Here is a 24,985-nt window from a genome sequence, read left to right as displayed (position 1 = left end):
CGTTGCTATGCTTGTGTAGACATTCTCCAGGGTGATGGAGAAGATGTGGCTAGTTATTCGGCCTGAAAGTACCAAACGATACTCGTTTTGAAACGTGAATTGTGTACGTCGTGACAACTATTACAATGGCTGGTATAAGACGAGTTAACGGAAAGTATTCGGGAGTCAACACGGCCGTCAGGTATTGTTAATATCGAGTTGTGTTCGCGAATCCGTTAAGCTAACCGAGCTAACGCCAGCAGCTGTCCGTCCGTGAATTGTCGACGCTCCAACGACTGCTATCGCTGATTTACGTGAAAACAGGGTGGATACTTGGGTCACTTACACTTAAATAAGCTTTATTATCAATATTGATATAGTTAACTTGGTTAAACGGCTACATCTATACATCTCTTTTCAAACATGCTGCAACACCCGCCTGGAAACATCTAAGCTCCCCACTTTCAATCAGTGCAACAACAGACATTAACTCAATGATTGGAGACTAAAAAGCACATTTGTAACACTAATCATGACATATGTGACGAGCTTGATTCCGTTTATCCCATAATCTCTTAATTAAGAGGCTCTTATCTCCTGAATCATTCGGAAAACGTAGAGATCTTATGCATGCATATTTATGAAATTAACATCGGATTTGTAATATAATTGACAACAATGAGATTCTTAGTATCTCATAATTACTTCAGTGACATTTGTAAAGTAACGGCTTTTTACAAGCGTTTGGGGCTGACCAAAATGGGTTTTTCCCATGTCGATATTCATACCTTCTACTTTTTTCTTTTTTTTTGCTTTGGATTAAAAACATATAATAGATGCACTTGTATTGCAGTGCTCTTATTTATTTTATGAAATGATGTAGTATCTCCATAGGTCATCAAAACTACACTTTTTCTTCAAAATAAAGTGAAATAAAAACTCATGAGGGAAAAATTAAGTTTTAACACTATATAAGCATAAAAGCGGCATCATCCTGTTTCTGACAGATAACAAAAATGTGTATACAGAGTGGCACCCAGCGGCATCTCATTTTGCTCAAGTTAACTCTTGCATGGGTGATTTTGTACACAGAGTGACTCCACCTGTAGAATGGCATCAAATTAAGCTGCTTGCAGATGTGCCTGTTTGTTCATCAACTTCCAAGAGCTCAGGCGTTGGCTGATGTGTTGTTAAAAAATGTCAAATATCAGCTGAGCACTGATAATTGTACAACTGAAGCATTTTGTTGTTGGTGGAAGACATTTATGAATTGTAAAATGATCATTTTTTGATATGTGACAACTTTGGGGACATTAATGGGTTCCTGATTAAGCTAAAGAATGTAGCTCAGTCTTTGCCTACAGGCGTTAAAAAAAAGTAAATACAGACAAACAATGATAAAGAATAACCAATGTTTCACCCAAAGCCAATTTCAGTAATTCACTGACTCATATCAAGATTTTTAAATAATGACTGTAAATTAATTTTATAACTTTTTATTTTCAGTTGTTGTCGGCTGCGCCAGATTCAGTCCATGCTCCTCGATGGTGGCATTGCCAATCCAGATGGTATCCTGTGCTCTCTTGGTACGTGAAGCTACTGGACAAATTTTAGACTGAAGACTTTATTTCTTCTGGCATTTTAACTGAGATGAGAAGCAGAATAGTCTTCAGAGTAGATGGAAAATAAGAAAATGGATTGTTTCAAAGCAAAGAACAATTATTTGTGTGTGCTGTATTTCAGGAATTGACAGCAGATATAATGAAGGCTGCACTGAGCTTGCCAAGTACCTTTTCTTTGGACTATATGGAAGGAATCTTCCGAATCTGGAGTCTGTCCTGGATGAATTTACTGAAGAAATGCTGGATGGTGAGTTTTTAGATTATTCTCTTCATTTTTAAATTGTTTTTTGTGCTTTAATTTTAATTTGAACCCCGGTTTTTCTACTGGCCAGATGTTATCCTCCTGATCAAGCCGGAGTGTGTTCATCTGTACTGCAACCCAATGAACTTCAGCTACCTGTTGCCCTACGTGTCTCACTGGAGGAACCTGCATCTTTACTGCATGACCGAAGCAGAGGTTAAAAGCTCCTTTTTCTCTAAGACCGATCACTTCTGTGTGACTTAATTTGTTTTGGCAAGAAATAAGAGTCAGCACATGTCTTTTCATCAGTTCTAGGTTTTACTGATGCACTTTTATGTTGTGTACAGTTTACTTGTCCCCTTTGGAGCAGTTGCTCCTTATTGCTTCAAAAATGATCCAACCCCCTACAGTAGCAGTGCTTTTTACGGTGATTTATATTCCAGAGATAAAGTTTACTCCAGTTTTTCATCCTCTCCAGTATGAAGATGAAGAAGCTGCAGAGGAGTTCAAAATCTCCAGTTTTGTCACAATGGTGCAGGACTGCCATCGGATCGGAGTTCCTTACAGCGCCATAGGTAGAGATGATTACAATTTAATGATGTGCTTCACCTTTGTTAGGGTCAAATTGCATGAACCAGTTGACCGATACAAATGTCAGGATGTTTCAACCTCCTAACAACTTGTACTTATTGTGCAATCCCGTTTTATAGGACACATCCAGAAGTTTGACATGTTCATGGTGGAAAAGTGGCCCCTTATTCAAGCATTTGCCCTGGAAGGCATCGGTGGAGGAAGCTTTTTTACCATGAAATACAAGGTACCTCCAAAATTCTTATGACATTTGTAGCAGTAATGTGCAAAGAGTGCTACAGGATGACATATTTTTGTAGGCTAACTGAGAAGTTAGGATTAGTTTGTGTCTCCTCGACCCAAAGCCAGTACTACTTCTATATTGGATTCTGGATTATTGCAAAAAAAATCAGCTCTGGCAAAAAACTTTTTTGAGACTTAAATGTTTTATTCAACAAAATCCATCCATTTTCTATACCACTTATCTGTTAAGGGTCGGGGGGGCTAGCCCAGCTGACATTGGGTGAGAGGTGGGGTGCAGCCTGGACAGCTTGTATTCAACAAGATTTGATGTAGTTATTTTGCAAATAAACACCACTTTTAAGATTTTTTTGAACATATCCACAGTTGCTAAAGTAAAAAGCTCATGCTATGCTATGACTATACAACACCACGGATGCCAACACACCTAGCTTCTTCTGTTGTGGTATGTTGATGTTGATGACTGCAGCAACCTCTGTAGTTCTTATTAAGTTCGTGGGTATGGACCTACTGAACATACATGGCCTCAGAGTCAGGAAATGGATTCAAGTACTGATGAGATGTATTTTCTAAATGGAGAGGAGTGAGTGAGCTCAGCTGTTGATAGGTTTATGTGGGGTTTGGAGCACACTGGCGGGGCAGTTCAGGATCCACAGAGTATTGCTCATGGAGTCGGGCTGAGCTGAAACAGGCGAAGAATCATGGTTCACAGAGAAGCACTGAGTATGAGCTGGGAGGAGTTATCCGGTGAACCGAACACAGCAAGGCATTTTAGTTTAGTCAAGCAAAAAACTGAAAACTGTGCACACTCGTGAGGGCCTGAACGATATACCACATGTGGTAAATGGACGATCTGGTGGGGAGCGGCTGAAGGAACCAGGGTTTTCTCCTGCAGGAGTATAGGTGCAGTAGCTTGATTGAGATCAGTTGCAGGACACACAGTTCCACAGACAGACAGGAGAGACAGACAAGGAACACACACACCCACATGAGGGAGGGGAAACAAAGGGACTACAGGTGGAAATACTAGGATCCTCATAGTGGTATCGTATAGCCTCTTGCTAGCAATGACCATGTGTGAGACAAAGCTTCAAAATTCACAAGAATGATATTAACTGATGTATTTTATGTACTAGAACAAAAAACTGAAATATAACATGCTGTTGTTAACCACAGATCTTATTTATTGCAATTAACCAAATCTCATTCAAAAATCTCCTAGACTTTGAGATGGGAGAGTGGACGTTCAACAAGGCCAACTTATTTCTGAGTTTTAGGACTCGGTCCAGCTCTGCTCTCTTGTTTTGAGCTTGTTTCTCATTGTAACATATTTTTACTGATGAACGTCTTTTTCCAGCTAATGGACATGAGTGAGAGGCTGTGGCAAGTGTACAACAGACTCGACCCAGTGTCCTTGGATCATCTACTTACTGAGGTATCACTTCATTTTTATATTCATCATCAGGTTAACACAAAAGGTTGTATTTCACAGTGCCATTCTCATACACTCACTGGCCACTTCATAAAGTACAGTGTAATACAACACCTCTGCCATGAATCCTACTTTTACAAAGCGTCCAATTTTTCTGTTTTCAGAGAGGTAATAATTGTTGTTCTGGAGCTCTCATTTGTTATGTGATGATGGAACCTGGCCAGTCATTTTGAGACTTTTTTCTTTTTCAGGACTTGATTAATTTTGAGAAGCAGTGGAACAGCTTCTTTGCCAGCATGGACCTGGAGAGCCATCTGTCCATCTTGGAGCTGTCTGAAGCTCAGGCAGGAGAGGTATGTTTGTAGCCACACAGTCAATCAACAGAAGTTGTCTTGAAAGAGGATCATTTTCTATTGAAGTGCACATTGAAGGTCCTTCACCCCAACACCCAGAGTTCCCAGTCGTCTGAGAGAACCAGGAAAATTGTGAACCGATTTCCCAGTCTTTGAGTATGTGTGGAAATGAAAGCTGGAGAATCTTGTCTTGTTCCCATTGTTTTTTTCCTTTAGCTTGAAATGAAAATGAAATGTTTCTCTCTTGAGATATGCACACACACACACAGCTCAAGTCATCATGCTCTCCACTTTGTCTTGTTGTCTCATTGTCAGTGTAGCTTATTAAACTAAAGATGGCAAGTAGCCTGTAATGCATCTAATCCTCTGTGACAAATTTTGATTGACAAAGAAAACAGACTTATAGCAAACCTTTACTGTATGCAAGCCATGAAATGCAAAGAACACACACACACACACACACACACACACACACACACACACAGAGCTTAGAAATCTTATAGTTAAATGGATTAAGGAGCCCAACAGCCCAGCTGTCTGTCATATTCTTTTCATTTATTTCATGTGCTTAACATCTTACATATTAAACATACTCATGTTTATTGCCCAAATTAAAAAAGCAACCTGCAAAAAGTACAGGATCAGAGGCATTTGTTGCAGGCTTAATCAAAAATAGAATATTAAAGAACTGAGCTTAAAGTGATATTGTATTTTCTCCATTCTCTTGCTCCTCAGTCACGAGCACTGGGTATTGTGAGCCTTCACCTGTTAGTACTTCACATGGGAGGTTGTGTAAACAAGGCAGAGTTGAACTGTAGTGACAGACGTTATTGTACATTCACATTTTTGTTTCTTGCTCAATAGTCGTGTGTTGTCATTACTCCACAGGCGTTCCGTACTTATTACTCTCATGGGCTGATCTCCAGCAACATCACTGATAAAAGGTATTCTTTATGCTTCAGCGTCAATATTCAAACTATTCAGGCATCATTTTTGGAACCACTGATCAGTTGTGTTTTAAACTGCAGTAAAGATAGGCAGCCCTTTGTGCTGTTTGGCAGCCATTCGTGGTCAGAGGATCTGGAGAGCTATTCATTCAACTTTCCCTCAGAGAGTCATCAGGTCCGCAACACTGGGCCACGAGCGTCTACAGCCAGACACATGGTAAGAAGAATGACTTTGCTGGTGGTGCGCAGGAATAGTGTCTGCAACAAATGTTTGATTGGTTAATCATCAGAGAAAGACTGGCCTGTAGCACCACCTGGTGCAGTAGCACAGATGAAGCAGAAGTTGGTGGTGTACAGAGCAGTGCTCAGGGGACAGCGGTGCCAAAGTATTCATGTGGAGGCTTCAAATACATCTTGGGTTTTCTGTCTCTCCTGTTCTGCAGATTTCTGTTATTTGTTGTAACTTTTGTGTATTTTGAATTTGTGGAAAATAGAAAAAAAAACAATATGAAGATAGAATGTAGGTTGAGAAAGAATTGATTCGATTTTGGAATTTATCTGGATGTCTCTCTCGCTCTCTGAGTGCCCTCTGGTTTGTGAAGTGGGCTCATTTATCATGATTTTGGTTGCAGCTCAGTCCTTTTCTTTGTTGTTCAGATTTTGCAGTGTGTGGCTCCCAAAGGACCTTTAAGCTGCTCTCGAACCTATTTCTTCGGAACCACCCACAACCCGTACCTTGGTGAGGTCACATTCATGTTCCTGTGCATGTGCACACAGTACATATAGACTTCATGAGTCATAGCCAGCAGCTCCTTTTGTTACACGGACTACACAGCTCGTGCTGTAAAAAACCATTAGCAGAGCAGCAGGAGTCAATATCTACACAAGATGCATTTAGAGCCGGTATTGAACGTTGGAACAATAACCTTTACTTTGGCAACAGAGCAGCCAACTCACAACATTTCTATTTACAAACATAAAATGGACCTGAGATGGAAAATATTCAGGCATGTGGGCTATTACCAAGGTTGTGTTGACAGCTTTGTCTCTCGAGATAGAAGTACACCGCTCCCATCAGACAAACTGAAAAGCCTAACTTGTTTGTTTAGCTATTACAGTTTAAGAATTCATTTTAAAAATTAATCAATAAAGTGTCACAGGAATGAATTGCACAACCTGGATGTCAGTTTGCTTTGTTGAACACCCGGTTCCCTCACCTCAGAGTCGATGGGTTTTGGTTATTTGCCTGAAATAAGATCAGGGTTAACACAAGCTTAAGAAATTTGAATTTGTTGTTCTACAGCATAAAATATCTCAGTAAATACTGCAGTTGTGAATTTTGTAGCTTTTTACTGTATTTGTACAAAACAGTGGTTGGGAAAAAGTGCTTAAACAAGACAGCAGAGGTGGTCACAGACTTTGAAGCTTTGTTGTGGTGACACGTGCCTCTACGGATTAGTTTGTTCATCGCGCAACTGTAGTGTGGTACTTCTAGAAATAGTGCGTACGCTTCAATAATCATATAAGGGGTTTTCATTTCTGAAGTTTATCTTAAACATTTGTTTGCTGCAGAGCTTATTTTCAGCAGTCATAAAATCCAGTGTTACAATCCCATTTGGTTTTGGTTGAAGGAACTCATGGCGACACTTACCTCCCAGTTGGCCTACAAAAAATACTTCATGCCTTTGACACTATACGTGTCATAAATTTCTATTTTAAAACTTCTTATTTGAGGAGCAACATGCTGTAGGGTGTAGCTTCTGTCAGACATGCTAGTTTGAAGTCTTGGTTTGCTTTCTAGATGGTTGGGTCCAGAATCAGAATTGGTGTTGATAGTCCATGGTTTGTTTACACTGACTGTATTTCACCCACAGGAAATGAAAACACGAAGCAAAAGAAAACGGAAGTCTTGTACGTAATTTTACATTTCGTTGTCATATTTCCTCTGTAAACTAGCTTAAACTCTTGGAGTGATAGATGTGATGTTTTCTCATTTTCCAGGCTTTTGTCACAAATTTATTCAGCTGCTGTTCAAGCAGTACTTTCTGGAATTAAATGCTACTCATGTACCTCCAGTGACACAAAGGTAAAATGAAACAAAGTTGCTAAATTGTCTCTGTCCTACATGCAGCATTATACAGTTGCTCAATGGGAATTATTCATTTTTCAGGCTAAAGATGTAGCAGAAAACACCTTCCTAATGACTTTGGACTCACTGAATTTAAGTCAGTACCGCAGTCTTCTCAGGTAATCACAAACTGACGCATCTGCTGTTCACTGCATCGTAGGCTGCTTTTCTATTGTTCACTTGTTTGCTCTGTTGAATTTGATAATGAAATGACATAAAATTGCCTCGTCAAAACTTTCAACCAAGCATGAAATGAAATATTTGATTTTTTTGTATTTTATCTCTTCAGGTCCAGATGTGAATTCAACATTCAAGCAGTGAATAAGCAAGGACGGTAGGTTTGTTTGTATGCTTCCAGATACAATTTTATGTGCTTATGCAACACAACAAAAAAGCTTGTTTTAATGTTATACTAAATAAGTGATTTCTGTTCCTAAAAGTCTTCCATGTTTTCCTCATTTTTAGGATTGTGCCTCTGACTGATGAAGAAAGCCGCTATGTTGTAAAAAATGTAAGCACTTTTTATTCCCAACGTAAGCTCTACAAGGCGGTCATTTTTGCCAGTCATTTTGAATGCAGAGACCCCTGTTTCTTCCTGTCCCCCTAAGGCCTCCATGGTAGTGCATGACATCCCAGACCTGCAGCGGGATGGACCGGCCCTGGGCTCTGTGACTTTCTCTGAGTCTTTCTTGGAGTCCAGCATCAATATTCAACAGAAAGGTACAATATTGATTTGTATAATTACAATTGATTTTTGATTGGTTTCACAGTGAAATTTTGATCTACAAAAGCAGGATAAAGCCATTGGTCGGTGTGAAAAGAAAAAGTCATTTGCAACAACAGAAGACTTAGAATCCATAGAAAGCTTATTTTGGGTCAGCCTGTGGTTTGTCTGTCTTTATTAGCATTACAGCTTTGTGATCTATACCAAACTGCTCCTTCTCCTGCAGATGGCACTGTGTCCTCAGACAGCTGCTACACCATCCTGACGACTACTGTGCCTCGCTATGCTTGCTGGCTGGTACGTCTGATAATATATTTTATCCTCAACAGGATATAAACATATGGTGCTTCATGTAGATTGTTTGAGCTTCACTTATATTGAAAAAAACCCTTTTTATTTTATACATTTACTCTAAATTGAATAAAAATCATAATATTTGTTGTTGCTAAAATTCAGTTTTTCTCTTTTTGTTAGATGGAATCAGATGTCAAGCAATCGGAGCAAGCCCAGCATCTCTCAAAGGTCAGAGAGTCAGAGTTTGATATACTTTTCATATATTCACTACATTTTTACTGGCTTATGTGCAGTATGTTTGTGGATTTGACCCAGAGATGGGGACTTGGGTGTGTTGTACATACGTGTCTTGAGTCTAAACTGGACTCCTTAAAAGACTTGAGACTGGACACTCAAGTTGGGTTTCATCAACAGTCTTAATTGGGCATATTTAGGATTTATCTCTACATTAAGTTACTATTCTGCTCTGTCATGGGTGTCCTTGTGCATCTGTCTGTTGCGCCCGGACTTAGAGATGCTGCAGAAACACAACCACGATGAGCTGCAGCTGCAGCTCGCCTGCACCAGCTGTCACACTATGACTATGAAAACTGACTGCAAAGCAAAAACAAAAGAACGCATGTGGTGTCAAAATGAGGGATCCTTGATTGACCACATCCATCTACATATCAGGATTCTGAGAGCTAATTTGAATTGGCCATTCATGTGAAAGTTAACTTTTAGATTAGCAAACATGACAAACATTAGCTCAGCTGAATTAGCTATATGTTAGCTCGCTAGTAGCTATAGAGGATGTTCACTTGATAAACTGGTGTTAGCTGGGATGAGTTACCATGCCACCACCTGCTGGATAAAGTGAAACCAAGACAAAGACATCATTGAAAGAATTTGGACTTTTGACCAAAGGCTAAAGACTTGACTTGGCTTCACTGTTCAAAGACTTGAGACTTAACTTTGCTTGCAGGAAAAGTCTTATGAGCTTCTCTTGTGTTTCAAACAGAAAGGGGAAGGCACCTGCTTGGGAACTGCTCTGACTGTAGCAGATGCTGCTTATGTGTTCTCCAACAGTCAGCTTTCCACCCCTGAAGAAGGTAATACTTCTCATGTTGCAGGTCATCTTGCCAAAAGTTTTGTATGATATTAGTGCCAATATATACCTTATATGACAAAAATGTTTATTCTGTGAACTCTTTGGTCGTTGATACAATTTCCCATCGTAGGAAAGATCATCTTCTTCTCTCGTGGGCTCTTGTTTGTCCACTCTCAATATGGCAGCCTCACCATCTCCAAGGATCACATCCGTGCCATCAAGTTCTATGATCCGGTATGTATGTTAATTGCCCATCCATCTATTTTCTGCCACATGCATTTTAATTATATGACTGGAAAAATGTGAAATATCTTTTTTTTTTCATGTGTGATATGGCGTTCAGCAATAGAGTACATACAGTGCTGTATATCTTTTTCCACAACACATCTGTTTTGTTATCTTTGTTCATCGCTCATCTAAATGACAGGTCTTCACTAGTTGTCATATATAATCTCGCTAAACTGTATGTATGCATTTTCAGTTCTTTCCCAACATGCATGACTGAGCATGTACCCCCTTCTTTACAGGACTCCAGTGCTGTAGCTTCTCTTTTCATGGAATACGAGAGCACCCTGTTGCCCCATCTCCCATTTCCTCTCCACAGCTCAGACCAGTGCCTGGTCTTTGCTCTCCAGCCCAGGTCAAAAAGCCACAGGGCCTTTTACTCCAAGGTAGGACCTTAGCCTGTCACCTGAGGCTGTGAGATGTAAGAGACATGTGCACCAGTGACATATGAGTCAGGATAGCTGACTCATTCTCTCTTCATCACTGTCAGCAACCGAATACATTAAAAGGGACCTATTATGATTATTTCCAGCTCTATTTTTCTATTCAGGGACTCCACTGGAGTAACACAGCATGATTCACATTTCTGAAAATCCTTATTTATCTTGTACTTACTGACATTAGCTTGTCAGGAAAGTAGGAAAAAACCCTGGAAAATTAATCTTCAGAGCAGACTTTTACAAACATGTCCATAGTTTTGTATGATTCTTAAGACACAGACTACTGCCTCCTCAAATATTATTTGAATAAAGATGTCTGTTTTGTATGGAAAACAAGTAAGTTACTCAAATCTGTCAGAAATATTGATCAAAGTATCAGCTGAGTGTTCCCGTCATTGATAGCTGGAGAGAGCCAAGGGCAAGTAAAGACAGAAATGGATTTGGTTTTGAGTTTACTGCAGGAGGATCCATCATGATGATACATATGCTTTTAACCCTGTGTCTACATAATTGTGTTGAATGAACCTTTTCAACTCTTTGTTTCCAGGTATTGTCAGTGTGGCAAAACCCTGAATCTGGAATCGCACTCCAACTGGTGGACAAAGAGCAACTGATCTGGAACCAGAGAAACATGTAGGACGTCACTGACCTTGTTGTCCGTTTTTGATCAAATATGATTTATGAAACACAACTAGTTTTTTTTATTGATTTGTGGCACACGATTTTTTATAATTCCTACTATCAGTGAGGTGACCTGACTATATTGTACAAAGTGAACCCCCATGTCAACATCTTGAAATAGAATAGTATGATGCATCGCCGTAGTCAGCTTTTTTCTTGAAACCATCCAACAACACAATTGCAATTACTATTTTTTTTTTTTTAAAGGCACACCAGACTGCAGAAGCTGCATGATAGTCAGGAGCCACCAGTGGCCAAACGCAGAGGCAGCTTGAAAATGTCATACTCGCAGCTGCCTGAGCAGGACATGTAAGTACCAACACCTACTTTCACCAAACACTGACTCCTAACCGCAAATTTGTTTTCCTAGGCAACTTGGCTGTCTCAGTGCAATCTTTACCAGGTTACACTCCTGCTATCACACTTAAGAGTGCCAAAGAAGTAATAACATCTGATGCAGGATATTGCTTCACCATCAGAGTGTCTTCTCAAAATAGAATTTAAGGCCAGTGCACTCTGTTCACTAGTGGTGGACAGGATTTTTCTCCTTCAAGGAGGCTCATTTCATTATTTTCAGTGTTGTCATCATGAATGAATTAACAATTCTAATCTAATGTACAAACTGGTACTCATACAACAAGTTAACAGTCAACAACCGGTTAACAACACATGACTGGCCCTGAGTAAATCAGCACAGAGCAGATGGAGCCAGACAGGAAATCTCAACATGAATGGAATAGAATATCCAGTCAATTTTCAAAATGAATCACCATGTGCAGGCTTCCGATCACATAAACAGACCTGAAAATGACACAGTATAAACATGTACTCTACTAACAGGAGATAGAAATACTTAAATTAAGAGACAACAACCAAATCAGCAGAATCTGACACGTGCTGGAGACTGATGCTGTGTGGAGGACTGACCTGTTTGGCGTTGCAGCCAGAAAATGATGCAGTTGTGCCCGGTTGAAATTCTGGTGCAGTTTGGGAGATCTTCACTGTGATCAATGAGGATATAAAGCTTGCAATTTGTAAAACAAGTAAGGCACAAAAACGAACAAAAAAACCTAATCAGACACTTCAAAATCAATCCCTGCCCTGTGTGAGGAGAGCAACAAAGGGAAAGTGGCTAAGGCTAGTAGGGAGAGCTCGGAGACAAGAACTAGCCTGCAGCCTCTCCTCTCCTTCATTGGCTGCTGCATTCCACTGCTTTTGTTTAACAAGTAAAAGATATTCAAAGACAGCTGGTTACACACAAATCATTTTCTGAAGAATTTTATTAGTTCCTCTTTACAGTAGGGGAGCACTTAATTAATTAATTAATTAATTTAGGTTGTTAAAGTAAGAAAGGATCAAGTAGCCTAGTGCAATTTAGGGGAAACTGTAAGAGTAATATTTTCTGTCATTATGAAAATAAAAGTTTCCTTCGAAAAAGGTGTTTTTTTATGCTTTTACATTCTGTCAAGTGGAGTTCTGAGACAGAAAATTGGAATTGGCAAAAGTCAGTATCGGCACATCAGGCTAACAAAAAAATCGGAAATCGAAAGAAGAAAGCAATCAGTGCATCTTTACTTCTTACTGATAGTGAATCCTCTGTCCTCGCACCAGGTTTCTGCAGCACTTTTCTCTCAGTAGTATTGGCCAAGAGCCCATTCTCTCTGACCACCTGGGGGCACTCTTCCCCTCTGCAGAGCTGAGGAACTCAGTCAACAGCCAGGGAGACAAGGTAAGCATACAAACTGGGATGCAGTGGATCTACCTCATGTAAAACTAAGGGCAGGGCAAATCAGATAATTTATGTTTACTGTAAGTAATTCAGTGCACATCTGATGTCATATTTTACGTGTGAAAAGGTTGTTGTTACCATTATCACTGGACTGCCAGGAAGCCACAAGAAGAGACTCTGCAACTTCCTGGTCCAGCTGAACAAAGACTGTGGAAGGTGATTTGCTTTTGCTTTTTTTCTTCTGTATTATTGTTTTAAAGACGAGGCCACAAGTTAAAAAAAAAATGCATATTGATTTTCTCTGCTCTTGCAGGTGGGTGGTGTACACGCCTGAAGCTGACAGTTGCAACAGCTTCTCGGCCTCTCACCTGCAGCAGTTTTTGTCTAGCTTTCTGGAAAGCCAGAGAGGATCTGGAGTGAAACCTCGTCTGTTGGTGCTCACTCCTGGGTAAGAAAGACCACTGATGAGCAGTCATCAGAAAGGATGAGACAAGTGTAGTTGGAACAGCTAGCATAATTAACCCAGATTGTCTTATCTCAAATCATGACATAGATTATCCAGTACGTCTTTCAAACATTTGAAGTACTTTTTGTTATGAAATTGTAAATTGTATTCATCAGAGATTTCTTTGTTGGTGTGAGGACTAAAACTTTGTAAATGTTCCTACTGGTGCAGATACACCGATGTTCTGGATGTCGTCCAGGCTGTACTATTCCACCCTGACCCTGTGGTCCAGGCCTGTTTCACCATTGGTGCTGTGGCAGCCTGTGTGGATCCCCTTGCCTCCTTTATGGAGCACAGGTAATAGGTCATGGAAGATGGGCTTATTCTATTTAACAATACATAATAGAGCTAATGCATCCCATTGATAATAACAGAGTTTATACAGTCAGGGAAATTCTGCAAAACTCACTGAATTTGGAAATGGCAATTTTTAAGACCTAGGAACATTTTGAAAAAAAATTTAACCAGAAAATTGGGAAAAGTCATGGAAATTTGCCTCACAAATGCATGTATATTAAATTAAATGTTTTGCAGTCAGTGTTGAGAAAAATCTTTTTTTTTTTTTTTTACTGATTTACTGCACTTCATGTTTATATTGTAGTTTTAGGGACTATGTACACTGTTAAATTTTGACTTTGATATATTATTGTTCTTACCTGTAAACCGATGTTTCTGAGAATATACAGTCATGAACATTTCCTTGGGTAAATGGTAAATGGACTAATTTTATATAGCGCTTTTCTACCTTAGCGGCACTCAAAGTGCTTTACAGTGTTATCTCATTTACCCATTCACACACACACTCACACACTGATGGTGGAGGCTGCCATGCAAGGCGCCAACCTACTCATCAGGAGCAATTATGGGTTCAGTATCTTGCTCAAGGACACTTCGACATGGTCACCAGGGTCGAGGATCGAACCAGCGACCCTTTGGTTGCTGGATGGCCACTCCACCCCTGAGCCATGCTGCTCACAGGTGGGGATGCCATGGAGGTTTATTGTGGAAAAATTTGTGTAAATCCTGTAATTAACTAACGTAACAGAAGTTGCTGGTTATGTATGTTCAATACAAATAACAAAAAAAGCTCATGTTGTCCACAGTATTGATGTCTGTGAGTGGTCAGGTTAGGGAACAAGCATTCTGTAAAGATTAAGGTTTGAGATTTAAAGGAGCAACTGAGTCAGCTGATCCGATGCTCAGTGGAAGGCTTGAAAGGCACCATCAACCTGGGTTATAAATCTGTATTCTGGAACAGTCAGGAGATCCGGCTGGCCTGTGGGGCCTGTTCAGACTGTATGGTGTGAGGAGCTCCACCGATAGATCATTTAATCCCTTATATGTGATGAAAAACAGTTTCAAATGGATTCTTAAATAGACTGCAGGCCAAAGTTGATGTGATGTGTGAAATCCCTTTGGTTTTTTTGGTTTTTTTTAACAGTATAGATGCTGATATTTGGACAATTTGGAGCTGCTCCAAATGTTGAGGCACGTGACCAAAGCATTGCATTAATTGAGCAGGATGCAAGAGCATGTATAATTTTCTCTGTGCTACTGAAGGAAAGAAGTGATCTAATTTTGGAAGTGTTTCTCAGTTGATAAAAACATGACTGGACTGTTTTCTTTTCATGTGGCTCCAGGCTCAGTTTGCTATATAAGATAACACCCAAATTTTTGGTAGATGATTTGATGTTTGGAGTGAGGGGGCCAAGTAGAGGCCAAATGTGTTTTGAGACTTCAGGCCTTATGATGAAAACGTTTGTCTTGTCATGGTTCAATTTCAAGATGTTTTGGCACATCTAGCTTTTAATTTCATAAAGGAATCGATGTAAGGAAACTAATTTACTGAATATTTACCAAGTGATGGGTTTCGCGGGGAGGTTCCGGGTTCGAGCCCCGGCTGAGCACGGGGTCTTTCTGGGTGAGTCTCCATGTTCTCCCTGTCCCTGTGTGGGTTCTCTCTGGTACTCCAGTTTCCTCCCACAGTCCAAAGACATCAAGAGGGGGCCAGGTTAATCCAGACTCTAAATTGACCGTAGGTGTGACTGGGAGAGCCAATGGTTGTCTGTCTCTATGTGTTGGCCCTGTGATGGACTGGTGACCCATCCAGGGTGAACCCCGCCTCTCACCTGAAGGCTGCTGGGATAGGCTCCACCCCCCACCACCCCCCACATGACCCTTAAGGACAAGCAGTAGATAATGAATGAATGGATGGATGGATGGATGGGTTTCTCTGTGTTTCATCTATGTAGCTATGGAAGGAGATGATGTGATGATGGATCTGTCGCAACAGTAATGTAAAGGCATGTTGAGCAAAATAGGTCCCAAAATTGATTCTTACGGGACTCCATTTTTAGTTGGAGCAGTTCGTGATTACTCTGACAGTTAGGTGGTGCCCAGCTGTTCCAGAACAGTTCCTCCACATGATTATTGTGTTCATTCTGATAACTAGTAGATGCTGCAGATGGATAATATTTTACTGACATGCAGCCTTTTAATATCAACAATAGTTGTCTGTCAAATGTATACCAACTGACCCAGAGCTTCACTTGACCAAGCTCAATTTTAGCCACCTATTTGAAGTTCAACAATTTCTATATTGAGAGTGGGTCACAGTCAGTTTAATGATACCAGTTCCACCTTGTCATCATCACAGCTTCATCATGGAAAAAAGTAGTTGACAAATATATTTTATCTCAGCTTTCTATAACAATCTCAACAATTGCTGTGTTAGTCAGAATAAAGTAAACTGGTCTGTGCAAGCTCATCTCAACCCCAGCAGAGACTGGAATCTGATATGTTGAAGCAGCCACATGGGTTGTGACAAAATAGGGAAATGCAGGAGTAGAATTTTACTAATTTAAGTAATTTTAGCTCATTTTGTAAAACTGAAGAGATTTAAGAGGCCAATTAGAGAATTCAAATTGAGGATTTTGTTGGACTTGTGTTTTCAAGTAACATACAGGCAGAGCAGACGATGACAGACAGGACCGGATGTTGATAAATGCTGAAGCGCTGGAGGTTTCCAGGAAGAGGTTATACGATACTTTTGGCTATTAAAACTCAAGGCTACGTCCCTTTTTTCAGAGAGGATCAGTTCTACGTTTAATCTCTCTCTCCTTTTGTCACAGGCTTTAGATGTAGCTTACAGAGATTCTCACTGTCGTAGACTGACTGAGCTGCTCCATACATATGACATACCACTCCAGTTAATAAGCTGTTTTCCACTGCACAGTCAAGCTGAGCTGGCGAGTGACACTGACATACACAGTTGAGTGGTCGGGCACATTTTTATTACATGCTGCAGTTCTCCCCTAGAAGTGTATTTGAATGAACAATAGGTGTGTTATTCTCAATTGGATTTTGCATAGTAACCATCATAAAAGAGTGCTTATGGGAAGATAAAACACAGAAATCAAACTCCCCCAGTCAGTACGTTTTTGTCAAGCATCATGTTTTGGCTTTTCCAAATGTACATCCTATTCTCATTAAGATAAGGCCTCAGCAAGTGCCTTTTGGGAATTTCTTCATGTCTGGCACAAGCTTCCACTGGGACAGAAGAGTGAACTGAAAATATTTTGGTGGTCAAGGTCACTGTCACCTCAAAAAATCACAATACGTCACGAACTCCTGACCAAATTTCTTCAAATTGGCCATAAACATCAACTTGGACTCAAAGATTAAATGAAAATATTTTGGTGGTCAAAGATCAAGGTCAATGTGACAAGTACATTTTGGGGTGGCATATAAGTGTGTGTCATATTGTAGTTGAGAAGGTTTTGAATCCCGCATCACAAGCATATTGCGTTTGTCCTCCAGCCTGATTCTGCCCTTTTTGGCTGAGCAGTGATATCATGGGTGGCAATGTGGTTAGCACTAAATTTCCATTTTAGGAATCTTAAGCAAGCCCTCTGTCACTGTCTGTTGCTATAGATTGTAAGGAGGTCTATGGACCCCCACTGTGGTGCTAATTGGGTGTGGTTAGCCTAGCTTAGGACTGACCTGTCTGTCACCTCCCTCAGTACAGCCCTCTAATCCCCTAGATTCACATGTGTGACCATCATACCCTCCTCAGTGAAGCTTATCAGTCAGTCATGATCCATTCTTTGTGATGGATGTAGACAGTTCATTACATCAGGACAGGAAAGATAAATGCCTTTCAAATTACTGATCCTCCAGCCTGCAGGCTCTCAGAGCTGCAGGGGAGGATTGCTGCGAAGGCTGGGGTGGGACATTGATGCCATGAAGTTTTGGCTCCGGTGGGTATATCAGGGAGGGTATCATACTGATTGGTTCAAATCATGTTAACATTAAATGACATTACAGAAAGCTTTTACATCAGCCAGTCACTGTCACAAAGTCATCCCATGAAAAATGGCTGCGAATGGACAGCTTGCCAAGGACCAAAACACTGGATCAGCCTGTACATTTCTACACATCTTTGGCAGATAATATTACAATATTGGTCGACTTAATGAATTTCAACACTGTTCAGGTGTCATAGGTAGATGAGCATTCATAGAACACAAGAGTATTCCAGCTGTCTTTGAAACACTGCTGCAGGTGTTCCATAAGTGCTTGATTCATGTCTGAAAAGCTGATGCTAAATTTGCATTGCTTTTTTGTTGTCATTCCCTTTAGGTTTTCTTTTCCCAAACTCTTGGAGCAGTGTAGCCAAGGTAAGTCCTGTCTATGACATTGTACTCCTGTTCAGTTTCCAACAACAAAATCAGTTGTTTTGTTCATGGAATACGCAGGAAACATGGGATTGATTCACTGATATCGACATGTAGGCTGTTCACCAAAGCTGTTTTATACTTCCAGCACATCATGTTGCTGTGTTGTTATAAACACCCCAAACTGTTGTACGAGGTAAAGAAGGTATTTTCAAGTAACAAGTAAACAGAGAAGCTGTACATGACAAAAATAAGAATTACATTCTCGCAACATGAACACCTAGTGAAGGGATAATAAACTATTAGGTGCTAATATCTTTCGTTATTATCTTCTGTGGTGGGTGAAACGTGCTGCTGTGCTATCATACTATCCAACACTCCCACAAACATGCAACATAAGATAAAAGCCATAGTTACATTTAAATTCAAGTTACATTTTGGTTTGCCTTTTAATTTGGGCGCAAGTCTCTTGTCTATTACTGGACTAGTATCTAGAAAGTTTGGGAAAGCCAGTTCTACAGAGCAGTTAATAGGTTAACATGATGTTAGACAAAATCCATTTATTTTGTTCGTCTGCCAATATTGCACTTAAAAAAACATACAAACACTGACTGAAATCTGTCCTAAATGGTCCCTTTCAAAGTTAGACTAACATACCTAGATAATGTGGCAGGGGACTGAGTTACTCTGGCATGTACACGCTTCAGTCAGCGCCAAACGGTTGTAGGCGTTCTGTGAATGCTCTGTAAATTCTGCTGCGAAGTTTATCCTTGGATTGGAGCAGCGTACAGTCAAGGAGGTACGGCGGGCGTGTGTCTAGTTGGCCTTATCGAGCTGTTGATGATTATACCAAATAAACATGTTTCCTCACACCTGGAGACAATTTGATGAAAATTTCAATTAACTGTGGAGCTCTAAACAGTGGTGCTTACTACTCATGTGCATTGGCCATTGGATATGCAAGAGGTGGATTTGAAGCAAGCAGAATTAAAATTTTCAAAGAAACCCATCCTGCATGCCAGCAAAAAAATGTGTGAATACCAGATTCCACACTGGATTGGAGTAACTGGCATTACTATTTTAGTGCCCACACCTAACAGTGTTGTATTTGCCGTTAAGTCGGTTTCTCCTGCAATTCATATTCTTTTTTGTGCCTCCTTTCATGTCAGGTATTGTGAGTACAGTGGTGTTCACCGGGTTGACAGCAGAGCAGAAGCACCCTCTCATGCAGCATGTTCAGCAGTTGGTACGCTCTGCCAACCCGACGGCAGCCTTCATCCTGGCAGAGAGAGGAGCTGTCACCAGGTAGGAGCCTACAGAATCTCGATCAATGCTGCCGATGGTCACTTAAGAGCTGCTTATCTTCCATTACGATGCTCTCTGTTCATTGCATCCTCGTCTGCCTTTTCAATCTGTGTGTAAATCTGTGGGGTCACAGGACCATTCAGTTGTATATGTGGGTGATGAGTGAGGTCAGTGTTTTCTGTACTCAAAGAATGCTGGTGCAATTACAGACCTAGTACCTGATGGTATTTTTATGCCTCAGCACTGGTAGGCCTGAGGGATTATGTTTTCGGGTTGCACGTATGCTCGTCTGTCTGTCTGCATCTACATATATCCACCTCATTTACATTAATGCTGTAGCTTCACATTGAGCACAAACATCAACTTAGGCCCAAGTATGAACTGAAATGATTTTGAGGGTCAAACGTTAAAGGTCACTGTCACCTCACATGTAGGTCACATCTGTCCAATTCTTTTACCACGAGATGAAGGCCCGGAGGGACTACATTCTATACATTCAAGTCCACTGGGTCTCAAAGATTACCTGAAAACATTTTGGTGGTCAAAGGTCAAGGTCACTGCCACCTGACATCAGCACATTATCTCTGGAACACCTTTAGGGGATTTGGCAAAAATTTTCCTGGAGAAACTGAAAAGATTTGATTTTTGTGCTCAAAACATTGAATATGTTTCTATACTTTTATGTTGATCATTGTAAAGTTTACTTGTCACTGTAAGTCTTATGTATCCTTTACTAGGAATGAAGATGTGAATCTGTTACTGTCAGAGAGCAACTTTAATGAGCCACAGATGCTGAGAGCACGCTATGTCCTCTACCCTGGCTGGTAAGACCCTCGTCCTATGTGTCACCCTGCTGGTTCTATATCCTTCTCTGTCCTTATTCAAACTTGTGGCCACCGAGCAACAGACTGGTGTTGATTCCTGCCCTGACGTTCCTCAATCCTGCCTTACCTCCCTCCCTGCAGTTTAATTGCCACTCAGCTGCAGTGGTGGATGTATCGGCTGCTGATTGCTGTAAAGCCCTTCGGGGCATCTTGTGTTCTATCACCAGCTGCCTTCTTGCAGCCCAGTAACAAGCTGTTGGCCGTACATTTGAGTTGCCATGTACACAGAGGGGTCTCCTTCCCTTTGGACCTGCTCCATCCAGCGTTCATGCCTCAGTGGTCAGCCTAATATGAACCGCTGCTAAATCCTCCCCTCAGATCATACACAGGATTTCTGGAAAGTCACCGGCCCCTCATCTCCGGGTTTTTAATTTGTGTGTATGTGGTGTGACTGTGTGTAAAGATTCTTGCTCTTTGCTCTTTACAAGGATATGAACCTGATGTATTTGCATGTGCAGATTTATCATCCTCTTTTCCACTGTTTTACCAGCAAATCATATGTGCTGGCCTCTTTCCTGTGGGCAGCTGGTATAGTAAACAACTCCCCAGCCAAAGGCAAAATGTAGCACAAACATTTGGCTTGCCTGTGCCTTAACTTTCTCACCATTTGTGCAATGTGCACGTGTTCTGTGTTTCAGGTGCAAAGGACGCTTCTTCTCTGGTTCTGGGTCTCTGATCCTCACCCAGCGGTGCGTGGCTTTCAACCGGCCCCTAGAGAGGCCTCTATTTGTCGCCCGCTGTAAAGGTGAGATGGAAAGAAGCCCCCCTTCTTTTTTACTTGTACGCGTGACAGACGCTTCAGATGGGAGCTGGCAGGGTTTGATGATGATTATATAAGCTGCCTTTCCCTCCAAATATGGAAACAACTGAGGTCTCAAAGTAATTGTTAGCTGTTGCTGCTAAGTAACCTCTTTTCCAAAAAATATGCAACCTACAGCTCCAATATGTAACCTGTCGTTATGCTCTCACTGCAAATTGTGCTTTTATAACTGTAAAACGATTGATCGATCCTGCACTTTGTGTCACAAAACTGTCTTTTTTTTTCTTGTGTAGCATTGAAGTCGTCTATACGGCCAAGCCCCTTCCAAGGAAATGTGTACAATATTCTTGGAAAAATACGTTTTACTGGTAGGAAATTTTTTTGTCCATTTTTTTTGGCTCACATAATATCTAAAAATGTTCTATCATTTTTCAAATCTCCAGCACAGATTTAATTTGGGACAGAGTCTGCCTTCTGTTAAGTGCTAATTAAATGTAATTTATTTATTTATTTGCTAAATATTTGACCTCTATCTCCCAGTTTTGGGAATTATTAGAGAAATGGCTGCATCTGAAGCCCATGACGGTAGGAGTATTGCTCAGCTGTTGCTCTGGTGTCTGGTGTTAAGAATTCAGCTCATAGTCTAATGGTTTATTTTCCCCTCATAGTTTCCTCACTCATTCTTTTGAAGACCTGTGTAGAGGTGTTGCATGAGGAGAGAGTGCAGGTGCCTGCAGAGAGTGTGCAGACATTTGTTGATAGTGGGAAAGACAGAGTTGAATAAGTGTGGAGACTGTATGATCCTTATACTCAGACTCACATTCCCTTTGTGTCAAGTGTCCATCTCACTCACTGTCTTTAGAGTAATGTGCTTTTTTCATCCCTTCCTATTTAATCATAAAATGTATTTAATTTTGCATTTAACTGTTTAACTTCCATTAGATATTTTACACTCTTAGCATATTTGAATGCTTTGTTTGCGCCACACGTGAGTTCTATGAGCCATTTTGGAAACAGAGAGCTTGTATGGATGTTAAAAGATTAACACCTCAGCGACAGCATGCTTTTACCCGTGGAGCTGCTGCAGCAGGTGTTACTCTAGCCGTGTACTGTTTTTGAGAGCTGGATGTGATATCTCTGGAACTTCTAGACTCAGACAAAATAATGGAGGTGAATTGCAACACGGTGAGTGGGAACCTCAGCATTGTCCCAGAGCAGAGCGTTGACCCTCTGACCCCTGGCCTCCAAAAGAACAACTCCTGCTTCCTGGTCTTTGATGGTGTCGGCCTCACAGAGGATGGACTGAAGGACTGGCTCCGACTGTGTGCCAAGCAGGTACACATTTGAATATTCACCTTTCTTTTTATGACACTTAAAAAGCCAGTACCTATATAAATGACATTACCAAAAAATTGTAAGAAACAGCCACTTCAGCTCCACCACAAAAACCATAATTAGATTTAATATCAATAATAATTTGTATTCACAGAAGGGTGGGGCAGGTCCTACAAGCAGGAAACAAGTTAGCATTGTTGTACATCCAGTTCCCCTGTCTTAAAGTCAATGGGACTTTCAGTTAAATGGCCAGAGTAAAGTCTGCAGTGAACACACACAAAAGATATGTTTATTTTTGTTCCACAACACAAAATGCATAAATACCATACTGGCGAGTTCTTTATCTTTTTGGTTTTATGTCTTAAAACAGGTGATAGGTAACTAGTGGCTAAACAAAGTCAAGCATGTAAGGTCCAGTTTATTCATTGCTGATAACGTTGTTCCTCCAATGATTATACTTGTGCCTCAAAACCCTGTTAAATTGGTGTTCATTTCTCAAGGTGACAAAATGCGCAAGTTTGCGACAGTGCTTATTTCTGTCAATAACCCAAAATCCAATGTAAAAATCCCACGGCAATGTTGACTTTCGGGTTTGCCAACAGAAATGTGCCATTCCTGAGTTATACTATATTCAGATGCACCAGGTAGAACTCACTTAGCACAGTATCCATTCATTTTCTTCTAACTTCTGACAAGAATGGCCATGGAAAGATATGACATAAATCTTCAACCTAAGCAGCTCAAGTGCTATCAAGATTACTGTCAGTCAAATAAAAGGTTGATATTTAACCACACAGGTGCTGTTTCTGGTTTGTGGTTACAGACGCAGCCAAAGAAGCCTAAAAAGACTACAAATACTCTCTCATCGCAAGAAATCAAGAACATCCATGTGAGTATTTGGAATCGAATATTAAACATTGGTGGAATTGTGTTTATGTCACAGCACGAAAGATACGCTGTGAAGTTTTGACGACAAGTGGCGCGATTGACGCATTAACACTAATATGCACAAATATGCTCTTGGGCACACAGGTGACATGACACATATCCCTGCCAATGTGCTACTCCAGTGATTGACAGGTGGTGGCTGCCACATGCCAAGAAAAGAGCCAATGTGTTGCATAATACAATAATAATGAAGAGAAAGAAGATAATGTGGATTTAAGAATCCAGGTTTTATGCATACAACACATTATTTGAGACACACACACTTGAAATCCAAAATAATTAGAATTCCAGGGGGAATTTTTCTAATATCATGGGGGTTTGTACCCATATTACTTAAGTTTGCATCATTTTCAAATTTCAAATTTTCCATCCCAGTTGTACTAATTATTTACTGAAGGCTTAATTTTACCGTCAATAAATCTCAGAAAATGAGCAAAAATGGAAATCCTCGATGGCAGTTGTAAACCATACAGGGCACTTGACCAAGCTTCCTTTGCAGACTGGAGCATCATTCAGACTAACGGCCTTGTGTTTGTTTGTTCTGGGTTTTTAAGTCATCTTGTCATCTACTGTGAGCAGGGTCTTGTCTGGTGACTGGGTAGTAAAGTGTTACAGTGGTAATTGTGGAACTCCTAGAGACGGAGGTAGAAAAATTGCTATACGTTAAAATGTGCAGTGGACAACATGTCCACCTCCTTGTCAGTAGGTGTCTCTCTCTCTCAGTGCTGTAATCTGTTCTACTGGTTACCAGGTTAACATAACTAACCACATGGTCAGAGTTGGAATAGTTCTTGTGCTTAATCACGTCATGATACACTTTGTGATGATGTCACGCATGACAACATGAACCTGTCAGAGGCTAAAGTTGCAAACTTGTGCTATTGCTATTGTTAGTCAGCAAATGCTAGCTTACCTGTCCAGTAGAAAAGTGCTGACCTCAGCATATTGAAGTGTTCACGCTGTTGGCTCAGAGATTCTGAAGTGTTTGTCAGTCGAATCAATGAAATGTAAATATTATGAATCTTATTAATGGCTGTGATAAAATATTTCAATAATTATTTCACCGCTATAGTATTTTTCGTAGGTAAATTAAGACTTTCATTCTGTACCTTTCTCAAAGTTCTGTGGAATTATTATTTTTGAAAATGTATTTGTTTTCTTAAATTTGTTGGTTTCGCACCTTTTAACTGCAAAGCAGTGCAGGCCAATAAAGCCTGACCCTCCTGTTGGAGATTCTGCTGCCCATCTCTCCTGGAAATGGTATGTTTACCGAAGGCGTGAAAAGCTGCGACGTTTCGTGGTCAGCCGGGTGCTTTCAGAGACTGGGTCGATGAGCTGGAGAATTCTTTTAGTTATAACTGGTTTAAATTTAAAGTAAAAGCTACCTATGTTGACCGATCGTAAGGAGAGGCACAGTGGGAGATAAAGTAGTCTGTCATTTAAAATGAAGAAAGATCCAGAATTGATGTTGAAAGTGCTTGAAAAGCCCTATGGTTGCTTCCCCTGGTTGTTGAAATTGCAGAAGATGGACTCTGCCTGCCACCTAGGCCTCAGGTTGGGTGAAGATTCTGGCTGGGAGCAGCACAAGGTTTTGGATGTTGCTGGGTCAGAAGAGGGATCAGCAGTTCTGCCTACTGTGTTCACCAGAGGTGGGGTTAGGAAGGTCAGGATCGAGTGCTTAGGCAGGCCAGTGATTCAGAGGCCTGGTGGAGTGGATGTGCAGGCGGGGCCTATGGTGAGTGGACTGATGTGGAGGATGAAGCAGCTGATCCAGGGGCCGGGGGCTGATCATGGGT

The 24,985-nt window shown here is 40.7% G+C and overlaps 1 protein-coding gene across 1 annotated transcript in view; it reads left to right on the top strand.

The window, feature by feature from the left end:
• Window positions 1-24,985, top strand: part of dnaaf9 (dynein axonemal assembly factor 9) — a 32,855-nt gene continuing 7,870 nt past the window's right edge. The window contains exons 1-35 of the mRNA XM_086182282.1: window positions 1-181; window positions 1,486-1,565; window positions 1,723-1,848; window positions 1,934-2,058; window positions 2,321-2,417; window positions 2,553-2,659; window positions 4,031-4,108; window positions 4,357-4,458; window positions 5,347-5,402; window positions 5,487-5,622; window positions 6,063-6,144; window positions 7,280-7,316; window positions 7,407-7,491; window positions 7,576-7,652; window positions 7,823-7,867; window positions 7,999-8,044; window positions 8,142-8,253; window positions 8,484-8,554; window positions 8,732-8,779; window positions 9,552-9,642; window positions 9,772-9,875; window positions 10,169-10,312; window positions 10,914-10,999; window positions 11,255-11,356; window positions 12,659-12,776; window positions 12,904-12,992; window positions 13,090-13,224; window positions 13,453-13,578; window positions 17,923-17,960; window positions 19,127-19,262; window positions 20,000-20,086; window positions 20,785-20,891; window positions 21,200-21,274; window positions 22,057-22,241; window positions 23,065-23,130. Coding sequence (XP_086038408.1) covers window positions 126-181; window positions 1,486-1,565; window positions 1,723-1,848; window positions 1,934-2,058; window positions 2,321-2,417; window positions 2,553-2,659; window positions 4,031-4,108; window positions 4,357-4,458; window positions 5,347-5,402; window positions 5,487-5,622; window positions 6,063-6,144; window positions 7,280-7,316; window positions 7,407-7,491; window positions 7,576-7,652; window positions 7,823-7,867; window positions 7,999-8,044; window positions 8,142-8,253; window positions 8,484-8,554; window positions 8,732-8,779; window positions 9,552-9,642; window positions 9,772-9,875; window positions 10,169-10,312; window positions 10,914-10,999; window positions 11,255-11,356; window positions 12,659-12,776; window positions 12,904-12,992; window positions 13,090-13,224; window positions 13,453-13,578; window positions 17,923-17,960; window positions 19,127-19,262; window positions 20,000-20,086; window positions 20,785-20,891; window positions 21,200-21,274; window positions 22,057-22,241; window positions 23,065-23,130 — 3,255 coding nt within the window. The 5' untranslated portion in view covers window positions 1-125. The remainder of the gene's footprint in view (window positions 182-1,485; window positions 1,566-1,722; window positions 1,849-1,933; window positions 2,059-2,320; window positions 2,418-2,552; window positions 2,660-4,030; window positions 4,109-4,356; window positions 4,459-5,346; window positions 5,403-5,486; window positions 5,623-6,062; window positions 6,145-7,279; window positions 7,317-7,406; window positions 7,492-7,575; window positions 7,653-7,822; window positions 7,868-7,998; window positions 8,045-8,141; window positions 8,254-8,483; window positions 8,555-8,731; window positions 8,780-9,551; window positions 9,643-9,771; window positions 9,876-10,168; window positions 10,313-10,913; window positions 11,000-11,254; window positions 11,357-12,658; window positions 12,777-12,903; window positions 12,993-13,089; window positions 13,225-13,452; window positions 13,579-17,922; window positions 17,961-19,126; window positions 19,263-19,999; window positions 20,087-20,784; window positions 20,892-21,199; window positions 21,275-22,056; window positions 22,242-23,064; window positions 23,131-24,985) is intronic.

Source organism: Aulostomus chinensis, chromosome 17 (assembly GCF_037954235.1).
Source record: "Aulostomus chinensis isolate RoL2024-O1b breed Wild chromosome 17, RoL_Achi_v1.0, whole genome shotgun sequence".
NCBI lineage: Eukaryota > Metazoa > Chordata > Actinopteri > Syngnathiformes > Aulostomidae > Aulostomus > Aulostomus chinensis.
Note: the sequence above shows the minus strand (reverse complement) of the source record. Positions and strands in the feature narration are given on the sequence as shown.